The 18434-nt window shown below is 40.2% G+C and overlaps 1 protein-coding gene across 3 annotated transcripts in view; it reads left to right on the top strand.

Annotated features, from left to right (window-relative positions):
* Positions 1 to 18434, top strand: part of TNC (tenascin C) — an 86512-nt gene that overhangs the window by 41306 nt on the left and 26772 nt on the right. Inside the window, exons 11-13 of one of the 3 annotated variants that reach the window (XM_072125058.1) lie at positions 2414 to 2686; positions 4087 to 4359; positions 6244 to 6516. The exons of 1 other annotated variant lie outside the window; for it this stretch is intronic. In XM_072125058.1, the coding sequence (XP_071981159.1) occupies positions 2414 to 2686; positions 4087 to 4359; positions 6244 to 6516 (819 nt within the window). The remainder of the gene's footprint in view (positions 1 to 2413; positions 2687 to 4086; positions 4360 to 6243; positions 6517 to 18434) is intronic. One more of the 3 variants, XM_072125060.1, reaches the window with a different exon arrangement.

Consider the following 18434-nt stretch of genomic DNA (forward strand, 5'->3'; position numbering starts at 1 on the left):
GTTATGGGTATTGATCCCGGACCCCCACCAGCCAGCACCAGGTGTTAACTGTTTCCAATAGGGTCATCAAAATTGCAAAACATTGTGCCACTGGCATGCTATCGCTGGCCTGTGCAGTCCCAGCAATTTAAATGGCAACTCTAAGGAAGTACAAAAAATAACAAATAATCGGAGCAGCACTTGCAGCAAATAATGGCTGCAGCCCTTCTGGAAGTTTGACCAAACAGTGTTGTCACTCAGATCAATAAAATACGATGAAGCGGCTCTCCTCAAGAAAAGTGTTTTTTAATCCACCAGTTTTCCAGACATGCAACGGTTTACTTTCTCAAATCTATTGATAATACCTTCATTGAGAAGGAGAAAAGGTCTGAACACTGGGGGAATAAAAACACTTTGCTTGAGGAGCGTTGCTTTATCGTATTTTATAGATATGGGCTACTCTAAAGAGTTAATGGCCCGGGAGACCCCAATCTGCAAAGACCGGGTTCGAGTCTGCAGAACACTACACTTGACCATTGCAGCCGATCTGACACTACTGTTATTTTTTATTGTTCTGCTTGGACCGAGCAGAAAAACTGAAATACGGGGTGAACCCAAAATTTTCTATAAAAGAGAAAATATTGCATTGGGCACCACTCACATATTCTTGTCCTATTTAGAGTAGAAACCCAATACAGTTGGTTACTGCAAAACATTTTCCATGCCAGAATTTTCATTGTAAAGTCATACCGTGACTCCTTTTCGTCCCCTTCACAGCCAAGTGTCAATATAAATAAAATCAATATTACCATTGGAAATGTTGGTTTGTTCAGTTTTAAGGATCACGCTGAGATTTCCCAACAATTGAACATAAGGAAATACTATGAAGGCAAAGGCTGGTTTAGCGATTTCATCTCTTTCATCTGGTTTTGATGCATTCATGATGTGAGACAAATACTGACTATCCAAATCAAACAGAGCCGATCATCCATCCATCCTTGTTCCAGGAACATGCCCTGGGGTTCAGGTCCTAGGAGAGTCGCTGCTCTGTGCAATAAAGTGGAAAAAAGTGATTAAGACTTAAAGACAGTCTTAACAAGTTAAAGTATGAAGCAATCCTTTGTGTTTAGGGAAGACGATCTTAAATTTTATTCTAGCATGGGAATTCCAGCTGAGTTAGTTTGAATACAATACTGGTATTCATGATCTAACGGAATTTGTTCATAAAAGTGTAGGTTTATTTATTCATAAGATCATATAATTCTTCCTTATGCGAGAAAAAGCAACAGGAGCTAAGAAATAGGAGAAACCGCAATACAGAATGGAATTAACAATCTGCAGTATTTACTTTTCTTTTATTGGATTTTCTTTTTCTTTAGCGGTATTTACAGTATTTTACTTGAAAATCGTAACATTATGTTCCTTTACAGAAAAAATATCTTGTAATAAATGTATTAAAATTATTCATGCTATTAATCCAAGTGCATTCAGATTTAGGTCTCGTTCAGATGGGGAGTCTGCGCCCCCTTATAATAGTCCATATTCCTTATTTAAGATCCACGCCCTTGTGGTTCTACTGAACTTGGTTAACCTCTAAAATATAGACTTGATATGTTAAAGGGGTTGGCCCATTGGCGTATTTAAGTTATCCGCCATCCACAGGATAGAAAATAACAAGGTGATCCATGAGGATCCGACTTCTGGGACCCTTGCCAATCTTGAAAGTGGGGCACCCGTGATTTGGAGAATGGGCGTCCTGTTCTCACTAGTGGGTGAAGCGGCAGGATGAGAATGTTCCCTCCAGCTCCAGTCAGTTTTATGGGAATGACAGAAAAATCAAACCAATCCAATAGACAGTGAATGGAGGGGCAGGACACATGTTCGTCCTTAGTGAGAGTGGGATCACGGAGTGGTCCGGTTCTTGTGATCGGTGGAGCTATCCACCCTCACCCATTACCTAGTCATCCTTTATCCTAATGAGATTACTTAAATACTTGAGAGAAACCCTTTAAAGGGTTTTAATGGGCACAAACTATTTAATACTTTTTTACAGTATAGGTGATTAGTATGGGATTGGTGGTAGTGAGACCACTGCTACGCCTGTCCATCATCAGTAACTTCTGTGCCGCTAAAATAGCTGCAAGAAGACAACTCCATCCTTACTATAGTGCTAGACCAGGCTTACTGCAGGCTCAGATTTCATTGAAGGGAGTCTACAGCATGCTTGGATGGAGCTGTCTGCTTTAGGCATCTAGCCTAGATGTTCTCCACTGATCTTTGGTCACCTCTAGGTAGGTCATTAACATGTTTTCATTGTAGGTACTATAATGTATTCTCAACGCTGATGTTAAAAAGTTTTACTAAATAATTTTGGAGATTATATGTTCACCTTCACAAAATTCTCTTGCTAACAATAGTATATTTTCATATTCAGAGGTACCTCTGGAGCTGGGCAATCTATTGGTGTCCCACGTAAACTGGGACTCCTTCAAACTCACATGGGCAGCTCCAGAAAAGAACTATGAGAAATTTGTGATTCAGGTTCAGGACACTGAAGATGATGAAAATACCAAAACCATTATGGTCCCTGGAGAACTCCGATCTTTGGAAGTGCCGGATCTGAATCCGGCCTCAAAATATATAATCACGCTGTATGGTGTGATTCAGGGATCTAATACTAAGCCTCTCTTTGGAGAAGCTATCACAGGTACCTAGGAATGTTTCATTATGATCATGCCACCACTGCTCCATCAGCTGCCCACAATCCATGTTGCCATATCTCATATGCCTGTTCCATCGGCTTCATCCACTCTGCTGCTTTTCTTTTAGGGTATTCGTTGCAGAAATTTTGTTCCATTCCTCTGATAGGAGTTGCTTTGACAGCAAGCACATTGATTTCTGGAAGCCTCCTTGAGGTGTATGGGACAGTTTCAGAAATTTCTGCAACAAATATGTCCCACGTGACCAAACCTTCACAGGGATCACATTGGGCATATTACAAGCTTCTTTAGAACATCTAAAAGGGGTTTTGTCCATGGCTTCTAAAATGAGAAACCTGTCGTACTCAAACACAAGCACTGTAGTTTCTTCACTTCCTCCCACCTTGACATAGCAGATTAGTCCAATACAGTTGAATGAGACGAAGTTGCATGATGGGTATGGGACAAATGAACACATCTCTACTGGCCTAGAATTATAAAGTGGCTTAATCATATTCAGTACAAAATTGTTGGATGACAGACCCACTCTATGATCATCTATTCCTATTAGCGATGAGCGGACCCGAAACCGCAATGTTCAGATCCATGCCAAACATTGAGGGCTCGTTCGTCCCTGATGTTCGGATTCTGGTGCGGCTCAACCAACCAACCTCCATTTATCACCCTCAATCAGTGCCAGCACCCTGTTCAGCCATTTTCCTGGAGGTCATTGCTCCCTGTTGATGTCACAAAGAGTAGCACCAACAGTTAACACCCACAATCGGTGCCTTCACCATTCGTTGGTGTTAAATAGTGAAGGTTCAGGTTCTGTTCCCAAACATAATATTGAGGTTCCAAACCCCATTCTCATTGGGTCCACTCATCACTAACCCTAATGAAACTGGACAACCCCTTTTTATATAAAACCCTGTGTCAGCCATGATGCATGACCACAATGGCCAGGAGTGTGAATGGAGTATCAATTCAGCATATTCATTGCTATCCATTCAAAGTCTATTGGACTGGTGGCTAAGCTGAGTTCAGAACTTGGCAATTTTCTTCAGTCTAATAGGCTAAATACCTTTTCCTTATGGCTCATCTGTTGCTTATCATTTGCAAAGCAGCTTGATACAAATATGGCCGTCGCTTCTTCATTCATCAGCTTTTTTTCATTTGTGCTTATGGCTTTACAGTGCATGATCCAATACATAGTTGCAAGCATGCAAAACGTGGGCAGTTGAAGGCTGGGATGATCCCCTTCCACCCACTGTGGCTTCCGGCTAAAAAGCTGAAGGACGCTAGACTTCTGCTTTCTCCTTCTGGCGGGGATGTGTCCTGCTGAACAAGCATCCTTGTGGGTATTGCTGGATCAGTCTTTAATAACTGAATTACATTTTTCCCTGCTCAGAAAACAAGCCAGAAGTAGACAACTTGTCCATCAGCAATGTTACACCCAAGAGCTTTGATTTGTCCTGGACAACAACACAAGATGATTTTGATGGATTTGTTATAGAAATCGTTGATACAGAAAGGTTATTGGAGCCAGTGAAATTTAATGTCTCTGGCGATCTCAGGAATACTCCTATCTCAGGGTTATTACCCAACACTGATTACACCATCTACCTCTATGGCATTGTCCGCGGCCAACCGACAAAATCTATTACCACTTCAACCTCTACAGGTACTGGACTTCCAGCCATCATCGGATCTACCTCTTATTTATTACAGTGTATCTTGCTTTCAGCTTGTTAGATGTGCGAGTGTTGTATGTCCTGTCTTGTGATTATGTATGTCATTGTCTATATACATCTAGGATTCACAGAATCTTCAACACTGGTCACACTTTCAGTTTTTGACTACATCAAGGAAACATCAAGTTGTCGCTAAAATATTCAAGCAGTTTTTGACATTTCCTAAGCTAACTAGCAGGTGGTATAAAGCTGATAATGTGACAGGTTTATCCAGGGCTGGATTTAGGGTGGTGGGGGCCACCAATGAATTTTTTTTTTTTTTTAATAAAAAGTAAAAATAAGAGTTTTTCAGCCTTTTTCAGACAAGAAAGCTGCTGCAGAACCTCTACATGCATACCTCAGTTGCTTCAGAACATCACAATACACACATTAGAAGCTTCAGAACATCACAATACACACATCAAATGCTTCAGAACATCACAATACACATCCCAGCTGCTCCACAACCACTTCATACACAATTCATCTGCTACATAACTCAGCATTATTGATGGACACCGATATTTCTGTCCCTGAAGTTGGAGTGGAGGCAGACAGGATGGTGGGGGCCAGTGGCTCGCGCTCCAGGTGCCCTGCCTATACCATTCACCATAACACACTACACATTTCAAGACTGTCTTTCCGATTTCCAATTTCTGACATACTATATCTGCCTCAGTGAGTTACCTATACAAGGCACTAATACTAGGCATACATGTTATAGAGAAGATGGAGCTTCAAATTTATTACAAAAGTTCCAGTTTGGTGTCTGCTGCTCTATAACATGCTGGTGGCACATACATATTTTCATCCTGTTCAGTTAGTACTGTACGTTGTTTGTCCTTGTGTCTGAATGTTTAATGCAATGCTTTGTATTGTAAATGAGGAACTGGGAATATGAGATTATTTATTCTCTTGTTGAATTGAATATTCTAAGTAATATATTGACTTATTTCTATATTAGTCTATGTATTTCTGTCCACACATAGTCATATTGGATGGAGATAATATGCTATACTCATTTATTCATCACATGATCAAGAAAATAGTCAAAAGGGTCAATTGAAGGCCATTGATGTACTTGATTGAGTACTTTTTTTAAAATAAAAAAACTAAAGGATTATGTCTGAAAGGGAACCTTGGAGAAGAACTTGACCCAATAAGACACTACCATTATGTTATGATGCTGATTAATACCTTGCAGATTATGTCTCTTTCATGGCCCGGTACGGTGTAATCATCCAGAAAATGTACTTTGAATTGAAATGTAAATAGGTCATATAAGTTAATGGGGTGTTCTGAAGTCAAGCTCTCCCCACCTCTGAATACCCTATCTGAACAGCACTTCAGGAAAGCCAGTTATAATGTTCCTTGAAACAGGAACATCATTTACAATGAAGGTGAGGTGAGGAGAGCTTGACTGCAGTGTTAAACTCACCCTCTCCATGGCTTTATACATACAATTTACATCTCACTTTAAAGTTTTTTTACATATATATACGGCTTAAGTCGGGGCCAGTGCTTGTACTTTATAATGTAGATCTTTAGCTGTATGATTACATAATGGTAGTGGATTATTAAGTCTGCTGACAGGTTCCCTTTAAATATTTTCATATTACTTCCTCTTTACAATGTGTTTGTGCTACATTTCGGTGAGGCTGTGATATATTGTATTTTCAGGCAGAGGACATCCCATTGGATCTTCAGTATTCCTATTACTCTTGCCGTTTCTCTTTTAGCTTGCCTCTCAGCATATTATCAGAAGATCGGTACGAGTCCTTTACTAACAATACTGTTCAATTTCCTTCTTCCTTCCATGATATTTTTCTTTCCAGAGACGGAACCTGAAGTTGGAAACCTCAAGGTTTCCAAAATTACCCCAAACAGTTTCCATCTGTCCTGGACAGCTGACGAGAACGGTTTTGACAACTTTATCATTAAAATGCAAGATGACAAAATGCAGTTTGAGCCAATTACACTAACAGTGCCAGGCAGCGAGCGATCCACAGTTGTCACAGGACTAAGAGATGGCACTGAATATGAAATTGACCTGCATGGCGTCTCTAGTGGTCAGCACTCTCCTCCAATTACAGGAGAGGCAACAACAGGTATTTGACCTTAGTAACATGAGAGTTACAGCACTGCGGATAGGAAGCAGAAACTATCAACAGCTTTCTTTTTCCCCAATGTTATACATTTTTGTAAAGTGAAGAGTTAGATATATTGATGTATACAGTATTTGCATAGTTTGTTGAAGTGTTTAAAGATATATTAAGTTATAGTCAAATAAGGGGTGATTTGTTGTAGGCCGGGGCAGGTTAAGACTAGTATGGGTCCTGGCTTGTGAAAATTATGCGCCCCTTCAAGTCTAATTTTTGAATGGTTTGACATTTACTACCATCATACAGTACCAGAACAAAGCTTCTTGGGAAAGGAGTGAGGTCCCTTCTGTTTCCTTCTAGTTCTGCAGTTTGAGAACCTTACACTCATGTATGAAGCTTTCTGGGCTTTCTCTATCATCTCTGTAGGGTAGTACTAAATTTGGTGGGTGGTTTGGGTCGCCAAAACGCCCATTTTAAAAGCCACTGCTAGTTGCAAGGTTGTTTCCAGCAGGTCCATGGAGTTTTACGTGGAACATTTTAGATTAATAGGGAGGTCAAAACTTTTTCTGCATGTACATTCACTTATTTACATTAAGACAAAGTATCCATCACATAATAGAGTAGGTTGAGGTAAAGATTAAACATTGTCCGATTTGTTTCCACCAATCCATGTATACCAAAATTTAAAGGGATCCTGTCATCTTTAAAATGAGCCCAAATTACTCAATCTATGCTGATCCAGTTAGTAGAACTGCTATATCATTAGCAGAACTTTGTGTATGTATAAAAAAAAATGGCTGCTCCCTGGACACCAAAGCCACTCCTACAATTAAAGGAGATTTCTCGCTCTTACACAATTTTTTTATACTGATGACCTTTCTATAGGATGGGTCATTATTTTCTAATTTGTAGAGGTCCAAAACCTGAGATTGAGTCTGGAAGCAGAAGGCTCCAGTGTTTGATAGGACCTGCTTCTGACTGTATGCAAATGCGCTTGAAGAGCTCCAGGCTCCATAGGCGTTAATGGAGCCTAGAGCCCCTCACTCTCATTTGCATACATTCTTTCATCCTGGTGGTAGATGTCCTTTAAACAATGAATCAGTCTGCTCAGTTCCTCTTGCTCTATAAAACGCTACCTGCAAACTGAACTGACTTTATAACATGATGGGTTCCCTTTAAATTATAAGTTTATGTCCTAAAATTCATTTTACGTTAAAAGAAGAAATATCCTAGATGGATGGATGGACAGGCTTTAATCCCAGTTCCCATGAACCACGTCAAACATATTTTAGTGAAGCTGTAGAATACTTGAGTAAAATGACCCTTGAAGATGTCACTTGTTAGTCTGTTGCCTTGACAGAACAAAGTAACACTAAGCAGAAAAGCGCGGAAAGAACGTCATATTAAATGATGAACGCGTTGTACGTGGAATAATATTAGCGAGTGCCTAATGTTTATATCATTGGTAGAACAAGGCCAAATAATTTCTCACCAAGAGAAGCTACAGATGTGAGCGAGTCCTTCATTTCTTTGCTATAAATGGCAAAAGTGAGTTAGATGCAATATGAGGTAAACACAGTCAATTGCCTGGATATAAACATCTGCCTTCTGCTGGCTGGAAAGAGTAAGAATAGAAATAACGTCTTGTAATAGGCAGCCAGAAGACATACCAGTAGCTAGTAGGGCTCACTAGAAGCTGGGTGTAATCTGCTGGATATACCATATACAGTAGTCCACACGTTTCTTTATTACGTATTGGCTTGTAAAATGTTAGCAGCACATAAAAAGTTTACTGTTTCAGAAAAAAGTAGTTTGGCTCTTGGGACCCGTGAAAGAAGTCGCCTGACCCTACAAATATTTACCCTAAGTTGGTAATAAGTGACCAAGTGAATGGAGCCCCATATAGCAAAATTTTATGGGAGGCTTTCTCACTAAAATCCATTGTGACAGAATCCATTGTGACAAACCAGGGACACTTACTCATGTATCATAGTTTCAGGTAGGCAAATTGTCTTTTTTTTTGCGTCTTTTCTCGTTTAAGCGACTATTTTTTGCGACTTTTCTAGTTTTAGCGACTTTTTTTTGCAACTTTTGTTAGTGCTCTTCAAGTGCACCTCGGTCTGCACCTTTTGCAGTGTGCCTCATGTATCTTAACTTTCCAGATGTTCCGTGCGTCTTTTCACCTTTTTTGCGACTTTTTAGCGACTTTTTAGGTGCAAATCTGCACCTGGTCCGGGGCAGGTGCAAAGGAAGTTTTTTTTTCTTTTTCATGGACCCAATTTTATCATGTAAATTGGAATTATTTCACATGCTTTAACTGTTTAACATTTTGCACAGTAACCTCTTTTGTCAAAATTCTCAAATTTTAGTTTTTTTTTTTTTACTTCTAAGGGTGAGGTCACACGTAGCGGTTTAATTACGTTTTTAATGCATTTTGAAACTAATTACAACAGCTGAGGAGAGGTGATTTGCCTGATTTCATTACTCTAGTAATCTTCTTCTATTTTTACACATGGCCTCCTTCATTCTAAAATCAACTTTTAAACTTATGCTAATGAGCCAGAGAGGCTACACTAGCTCCTCCGTGTAGTAGCTTCAAAGGCTTTTAGTGTGAAGGAGCACTCCCGATCATCCAATGTTTCATAGTTTAGTTTCATAGTTTATACGGATGAAAAAAGGCACATGTCCATCAAGTTCAACCAAGGAAGGGAAGGGATTGGATGAGGAATCAGACCATCTGATCAGACCATCTAGACCCTTCTATGTGTACTCACTGCTTCCAAAATGACAGGAAGTGCCGGGGGAGGGTGAGACTGAGACTTGCTTCTGCACAGTGTAACAACAGTTTGTAAAGCCAAAGCATAGGGGGGCAGGTTAGCCCTTCAGACTCATTAGCATAATTTTAAAAGTTGAAGGAAGGAGGCCATTAACAACAAATATAAGAGGATTACTAAAGTCACACTTCCTGGATCTATGAGTAAGTGTCCCTGGTTTATTATGCTTGATTTTGATGGAAATCAGGATCATGGATTGTAAACCAAGCATACTTACATACTGGTGTGTGTCAGGATCCACGCTCCTTATACTTTTTTCTTCACAAAAAAAGGTTTTAACATTTATGCAGATAAACCTGTGTGGCCCCAGGCTCCACAGATGTTAATTAAGCCTGTAGCTCCTGGGGTTCATTTGCATAATGTTTAAATATTTTTTTAGGAAAACAAGGGCATAAGAAGCAAGAGTGTATTCTGAAAGAGGGTACATACACCAGTATGTCAGTGTGATTGGTTTACAATGCTTGATCTTGGTGGTAGATTTTTTAAGCTCAGAAGGAGGTCTATTCGAATATCCAGTGGCCCAGTAGGATTGTCTATATTAAAAGAGGTTGACCATACATTTTAGTTAGCTATTTGGTGGATGGGTGTTCTTCTTGGTCTAGTCTGACTCCCCATTCATACATATAGACAATGAAGCATGTTTGGAGAAGAGATATGAGACCCCATATGGTGGTGGTTTACCTCAACTCAGATCAAAAGGTTACAGCTTGTTAAATTCCAAAAGCCCCCAACATCTGCTAATGGTAATCCCCCCCAACCAACACACTTTCCCCTCACATACATATAAGATAGTCCTTACAAAATTGCCAAGTTGGGCTAAAATTATTGTGTATGGTCAACTTCAAAACTAAATAGATTATCCTCAGCTATCAAATGCTGGATGTGGCTCCCTATTTATAGGGAGCAGTGTCTGTTGCTAGACACATGGCAAACTGGACACTTTCTAGTTAGAGTTTCCATGATATAGTCACTAGGAGTGACTAAGTCTCTCAAGTAGCAGGACTCTAGGGTGTTACTTTAAAGTTAGACTTCATCAGTCCCCAACTGTTTATTATTAAAAAATGTAATTTAGAAAATGCATTTACTCATTTATTCCAAGATGGAAGAAAAGTTAATGTAACAGTATTGTCATCACTTCCTAACAGAGCGAGCCTCAAGGGTTACTGGTGGCCGCCATTGTCAACATAAAGGCTTATTGTTCCAAGGGTCTTAAAATGCTTTACATTTCCTCCAAGTTAGCAACTAAAGACACTAATGGTATTCTCAAACAGGAATGGGAAGATAACAGAATTGTCTCAGCCCATAAATTTTCAACCAAGTAAATAAAAACATGCAGACGTGGCTAAAGAAATTCTGAAGGGCTTGGGGTCGCAAGGACCATGTGGGAGGGAGCAGGGACCATGTGGTCATATGACCTACTCAATCATTTTACTGTCTTATTAAAAAGATATACCGTATATACTCGAGTATAAGCCAACCCAATTATAAGCCGAGGCCCCTAATTTTATGAAAAAAAACCTGGTATTTCTTTACTCAAGTGTAAGCTGTGTTTGGGTTTTCAGCACATTTTGTTTGTGCTGAAAAACTAGGCTTATATACGAGTATGTATGGTAGTTTTAACAAAATCATTTACTAAATTAAGCCAGATGAACTTATAGAGGATCCCATGTATATGATAGATATCAAATTTATGATGGTTCTTCATTTCTAGAAGCCAGGTTAATAATTTATTACCACATTAAAAAGATGTTATGGTGAGCAAAAGAAAAAGAAATTGATGATAATAATAGGTTTACTTAACCAATGTCTCGTTTACTGCACCATAGCTAATAGCTCCCGATACTGTTGTCTGCTAGGACTTGGATCTCTATGCCATTGGTGGTTGGCACTAGAATACTGTATAATCAAAGCACTCCAAATGATATAACTTCTTAAGTCAGGGAATTCCTGCTGCTATGTGGGGGGGGGGGGGGGGGTATGTAACCGTCATAGCAACAGGAAAATTGGAAATGATTGGTCATCCCTTCAAGGAATTCAAATTTTAAACACTATTTGAGGCCCTATTCTTTATTTATCTTTACCGATGGACACGGTAATAATGTAGATCTATTCTAAGGAAGAAACAGCATTTGAATGCCTCTACTTAAGTAGTTAAATAGTTAGTAAGGTTGAAAAAAGACACATGTCTATCAAGTTAAAGGAATATGATTGGATGGGGAAGGGATGTAAGGGATTGTTCAAGGAGTTGGGATTTAAAGGAAATCATCAGAATGGAGGATAAACCAGTGTCAATTAGGTTTAGATCTGGACTGTGAGATTCTGTGACAGTGTGTATATAGCTGCTCCATGCACTGTTTCGCTCAAAAAACTTCTAAAATTATGTTTGCAAGGCTGAGGAGCTCCAGGGGCATCGCCAGTGCCTCTATGGGCTCTGGCATCATTCCCTAATACATACCCTTACTTCTAACCGGCCTATGTCCTCTTCTGAACCTACCTCGGCTCTTTCCAAATACTACACATGTGCGGTTATATGAAGATTGCACAGTCTGCTTCAGAGATACAACTATGTGTCACCTCCTCTTGCTGGATTTGGTGAGAAGGTAAAAAGGAGGGAGGAAGCGGCTTTAGTCTGTAGTGCCACAGCTCTGGTGATGGCCCCCAAGAGCACTTCTGCCTCATTTACATATTTATTACAGAAAGCCTACCACCACGGATCTACCTATTAATGTAGATCCGGTGGTAGGTGCCTCTAATGTATGTAGGGATCGTTTTAAATCTTTAAGTGTGGTAATATGCTAATTTACCAAAGAGGCTACTGGGGCGTGGAGCAGCCAGAGCTGAGGCTGTAGCCACCTTGATCCTCCTACCCACACTCGTCCATGAAGCCGGCTCTGGCTTCGGACCCGAGACCCCGCAGCTGGCGGCCTGCTTCGCGGATGAGGGCGCGCGGCTTCTAGCAGCTGCGCGTTGAAGATATCTGGGTAGGAGGATCAAGGAGTCTACTGTAGCCCACGGCTATTGTAGCTCTGGCTACTCCACGCTACAGTAGCCTCTTTGGTAAATTAACATATTATCTCAATTAAAGATTAAAAAAGATAAAGGGGACTAAAGGATTAGCCCTTAAAAGGGCTATCCTTACATTCATTAGAGGCACCTATCACCGGATCTACCTTAATAGGTAGATCGGTGGTGGTAGGTATCCTTTAAAGTTCTTTTTTGAGCTAAACGACACATGAAGTAGCTATATAGAGACAGTTACAGGATCTCAGTGCCCAAATCTACACATAGGAAGATGATAGATTTCCTATAAAGAGAAAGCAAAACCTGGAAAATAGCACAATATCTATATAGAGGATGGAGACCAGTAGGGGACTGGGTAGTGTCAGAATGGGATCGGTACGGTATGTCTTCTGTTATATTTTAGAACGTGCTAAGCCGTTTTCCACACATTTTTTCCAAGCTGGACAACCATTTAACGGCAGCAGTTAAAGTCTTGAGTTCTACATATGTTTTTACACGCTATTCATTGCTTGTTCGAGGAAAAAAAAGCAAGAATTTAGGCACTTGGACAATTGGCTGGAAATATGTGGACAGAAATCACTTATATGACTGTGAGAATGACTGACAGCACAAATTCTTACCCGATTCGTTCCAAGCATGTTTTTATGTGCTCATTTGCTTCCATCTCATTGGATACTATTAGAATTTTTCTTGAATTTGGAAAAGCATTGAAGAACGCATGTAACCGTACCGTATAAAGCGTCACGTGGCTTTGCATGGCTCGTATTTTTCTATTTTTCATTTGTAGGGTGGCTACAAATATGTATGTATATGCCCCTAGCTGTATATACATGAGTGTATGATCTCTTTGTCGCAGCATACATCACATCTCTGGAAATCTTCCCAAGCTCTTCCTCGCTTTGTTCTGGAGTCTTAAGCGCTTGTAACATACAATCTCTCTCCACAGGTGGCTGTATAACTATCACTCTCCAGCAGCTGGATACCAGTCACATATAATTAAATGTGTTTTTTTTTTCTCTTTATTTCCTTTCTTTTGACTATCTATGCTGAAAATCATCTCTGCACAACCCGATGGTTCTGTAGCCGCAAAGCACTTTGATAACAGGAATTGGGAAAACAAAAGATTATTTCATTCTGTCTATTAGTGCCAGGCCGCTAACGCTACGTGTCTGCTTTAATCATGTTTTCTCCTTTGTCTACGTGATTTTACATAAAGGTTTTAAATTGCAGATTAGTGACCTCAGATTGTTAAGGATTATTATTTAAAGGAAAAAAAAAAAGATAAATTAAAGGGTTGGTCCAGTCACAACAAGTTAGCCCCTATCCACAGTGGTGGAACATTTGTGGATCACCAGACTGGGGGTATGTTCTATCCCTATTGTACTCCTAATGGCCAGAGCAATCATCTTCATCAGTTCTATAGACAGTACAGGCGGTCCCCTACTTAATAACACCCAACTTACAGACGACCCCTAGTTACAAACGGACCCCTGGATGTTGGTAATTTACTGTACTTTAGCCTTGGGCTACAATAAACAGCTATAACACTTATCAAATGTGTCTGCAATGAAGCTTTATTGTTAATCCTGATTCTTATAACAACCGAACATTTTTAAAATCCTATTGTCACAGAGACCAAAAAAATTTTGACTGGTGTTCCAATAATAAAGTATACAGTTCCGACTTACATACAAATTCCACTTAAGAACAACCTTAAGAACCTATCCTGTATGTAACCCAGGGACTGCCTGTATATGGAACCGCAGAGCACATGCCCAACCAGCTGCTCTATTCTTTTGGGGTACAACAGACCCCCATTCTTGTGAACTGTGGGGATTCCACTAAGAAGACACCCACCAATCAGAAAGTAAGCCTTAGTTTGTGGACAGTGGATTACGTGTTGTGACTGGAAAACCCCTTTAAATAATTTTACTCACCCGCAAAGATAAATACACTTGATCCTCCATATATGGATGTAATAAGGGAAATTATTATGTGTCACATCCACAGCTAATTTTGCCAATCTGCTGCAAGGTCTCCTAGCACTGGCCCTCCTGCACTCATACATTGGGAAATGTGCTACCCTATGAGGTCATACACACATCTGTGTTTCCTTAACTCAACTTTACCTTTAACTTTACCTTAAATAAAGTGTTTTACTTCAGAATCAGATGCTAGTACTAGATGCTAGTATAATGATGAAGTAAAAGACTATGAGGCTTAACTTTACCTATCAAGAAAGCAGAGGAGAACTATTAATAGATGTATACAGGTAAATTACCTAATATCCTGCCCCCCCACACACACTTACACACATATTACAAAAAAAAAAAAACAGGAAAAGATGCCATCCCCTTTAAATATCTGTCCTAATGACACAAGAATTTGACCTCTAAATAATTATGGGACATCATATAATGTGCTCCAGATTATAGTGAATTTATTGGGCAGAGTCTTCTCCCCCATAGCTCACAATGGTCCCTGATATGTTTTTTTTTTTTTAAATGGCAAACTGGATGCCTAAAAAGTTTCCCAACGAGTGCCCCTAAATTGCTCCTACTTTGCATCCTTTGCGCGCCATTTTCTGGCAGGCATGGTGAGACAGATTGCCCTCATTGTGTGGCACTAGTCTATGTTTTATTTCTTAAAAGTCATTTGAACATCCCGGTAGCATCTGGTGGGAGCCATGAGGTTATTGATGAGTGCAGACACTTCAGACAACAATGCTGTAACTGATATAGGCCTTAGTCTCCCAGTTGATTTATGCCGTCGCCTACTCATGCCAGGGTGCCCTCCCACTGAGACGCTTGGCATTTAGTAATAAATAACATGAAGAGTGCCCTATTCTGGTGTCTTCTGGCTTTTTGATGCTTCAGCAGTAAATAAATAGGACGATAATTCTCCTAAATTTATAACATTTCCACCTCCCTCCGTACACTCGGAATAGTCGAGCGTCATTGTCTCCGGGATTTCTCTAAAAATGTGTCTTTCTCTTTCGCTCATCTCTCCTTTTTTTTCTTGTCCTGGCACTAACCTGCAAAGATTTGGAGCTTTTAAATATCTTTTGTATGTTTCACTGTTGACTACTTCTTTCCAAATCAATTTGACCCCTTCTGTAACACTGGCAGTTCTCCATCAAACCTTTTAATGTGGCTTGTTTGGGTTTGTCGGCCATTACTAATGGACTTTTCTTGTGTGGGCTATTTATCCAGATTAAAAAAAAAAAATCTGTCTTCTCCCTTTTTGCGAAAGACTCATCAAAAGGCAGATTAAAGAAAGCTGCAGAATATCTAGCGGAACCGAGAACAAATTGCTGTGGACAGATATTAAACAAATATATTCGAGTTTGGGCTGCTGTTAGGGCCGAGGGCTTTGGATTCTGCATACTAACTACTAAACAGATAAAGATAGTGGGGATTTCTTTTGTGCTTTCTGTAAACTGTAGTGGTTGGTCCAAAATTTCGAAGATATAACTAAGTGGAAATTATCTCTATTCTGGGATAATGGTTATAGTCATAGAATGAAAATCTCACCAAATCCTCTTTATAAACTAAGAATATTGCGGTGACTGTTGCATAATAAAGCAAGAAAAACTGCCTTGTTAACCTCTTAAACATTTACTTATCCTGCCGAACCTTAAAAATAATAAAAATAAAAAAAAGAAATATCATTATATCTATTAAAGGGAGCTTATCACACAATTTGACCCCATTAAACTACCAGCCACCCCATTCAGATAGGGTATGAAATGTCCTTTCTATAACTCTCTCTTTTATGTGAAATCTCACCTGTTTACCTATAAAAATATCTCCTCTAAAGTTATGTAATATTGAGCAGAGAAGAGTCATATTTGCCTGAGATGAGTTAAGTTTGGGGGGTTCAGGGGTAGTGTTATTTCAGATGCACCTATCTCCGGTTCTGTATACCTAGAGAAAAGAATCTCATCTTTCAGAGCACATCAGGCTTCTGGTTCTGTGATGTGCAGAACCCAGAGACACAGCCAGTTAAAGTTGGGAATTGGATTTTTAGCTCTGATTTTTAACTGTATGGGGCTCATTTACTAAGAACTGTGCGGGCGTACTTTCCGGTTTTGCGCCGAATTCCGCTGGGATTTTGGAGCACGCGATCGGATTTTGGCGCAATCGCGCCGGCCTTCACGCAACATAAATCGGGGGTGTGGCCGTCGGACAACCGGACTGATTCGGAAAAAACGTGGAATTTAAAAAGTGAAATGTGTTGCAAGATCAAGCACTTACATGCACCGGGAAGAAGCAGGTGAACTCCGTTGGACCTCGGCGCAGCAGCGACACCTACTGAATATCGGGCGCACGACCTTAGTGAATCCCGGCAAAACCCAAATCCACGTCAGACAACCTGCCGCGGGATCGCGACAGGACCGGGTAAGAAAATGAGCCCCATTGTCTTCAACGTTTGCTCATCCATTTCTATTCCAATGAATCCCTTCCTCATCCAATCCCTCTGCTACATTGTTTGAACATATTAAAGATAAAAATCTGTATGAGCTACAAAACCAGAGATACAGGCAGTTACATACATAGGTCATATTGTTGAAAAAACTCTTCCCTTGATTGGTTGAACTTGATGGATATATGTCTTTTTTCAATTGTATTAACTATGTAACCATGTATGTCACTGCCTGTATCTCTGGTTATGCAGCTCACACAGATTCTTATCTTTAGTATGATACCAAAATCATGTATTTAGGTACTACAGCAGCAAAGATATGAGCATTTGAATTAACACTCCCAAAAAGGCAAAATATGACTCTTCTCAGCTCATTCTTACATGCCTATTATAAGTAAATGGGAGATATTTCTCATAAGTGGGACTTCTAGAAAGGACATTTCATACCCCACTTGAGAGTTTATTTAAGTACAAAGGAAAATCGGTAAAAAAGAAATATAACCACAGATTAAAACACAATACACTCATTCTCTAAAAGGTTCGCCATCATTGATCTAAGGGGTAACCCTTCTTGTAGCACAGGCCGTCAATGTTAGATTACTGGAGATCTGATTTTTGACCAGGTTGCAGGGTGGCGTACACACTATTTTAATTTGTCCTATTGAAGTGATGCCATGGCTGACCAGGTTGCAGGGTGGCGTACACAGTATTTTCTTTGTCCTATTGAAGTGATGCCATGGCTGACCAGGTTGCAGGGTGGCGTACACACTATTTTTCTATGTCCTATTGAAGTGATGCCATGGCTGACCAGGTTGCAGGGTGGCGTACACACTATTTTTCTTTGTCCTATTGAAGTGATGCCATGGCTGACCTGGTTGCAGGGTGGCGTACACACTATTTTTCTATATCCTATTGAAGTGATGCCATGGCTGACCAGGTTGCAGGGTGGCGTACACACTATTTTTCTATATCCTATTGAAGTGATGCCATGGCTGACCAGGTTGCAGGGTGGCGTACACACTATTTTTCTATGTCCTATTGAAGTGATGCCATGGCTGACCAGGTTGCAGGGAGGCGTACACACTATTTTTCTGTGTCCTATTGAAGTGATGCCATAGCTGACCAGGTTGCAGGGTGGCAAACACACTATTTTTCTATGTCCTATTGAAGTGATGCCATGGCTGACCAGGTTGCAGGGTGGCGTACACACTATTTTAATTTGTCCTATTGAAGTGATGCCATGGCTGACCAGGTTGCAGGGTGGCGTACACACTATTTTTCTTTGTCCTATTGAAGTGATGCCATAGCTGACCAGGTTGCAGGGTGGCGTACACACTATTTTTCTTTGTCCTATTGAAGTGATGCCATAGCTGACCAGGTTGCAGGGTGGCGTACACACTATTTTTCTTTGTCCTATTGAAGTGATGTCATAGCTGACCAGGTTGCAGGGTGGCAAACACACTATTTTTCTATGTCCTATTGAAGTGATGCCATGGCTGACCAGGTTGTAGGGTGGCGTACACACTATTTTAATTTGTCCTATTGAAGTGATGCCATGGCTGACCAGGTTGCAGGGTGGCGTACACACTATTTTCTTTGTCCTATTGAAGTGATGCCATGGCTGACCAGGTTGCAGGGTGGCGT

This window comes from Engystomops pustulosus, chromosome 9 (assembly GCF_040894005.1).
Source record: "Engystomops pustulosus chromosome 9, aEngPut4.maternal, whole genome shotgun sequence".
NCBI lineage: Eukaryota > Metazoa > Chordata > Amphibia > Anura > Leptodactylidae > Engystomops > Engystomops pustulosus.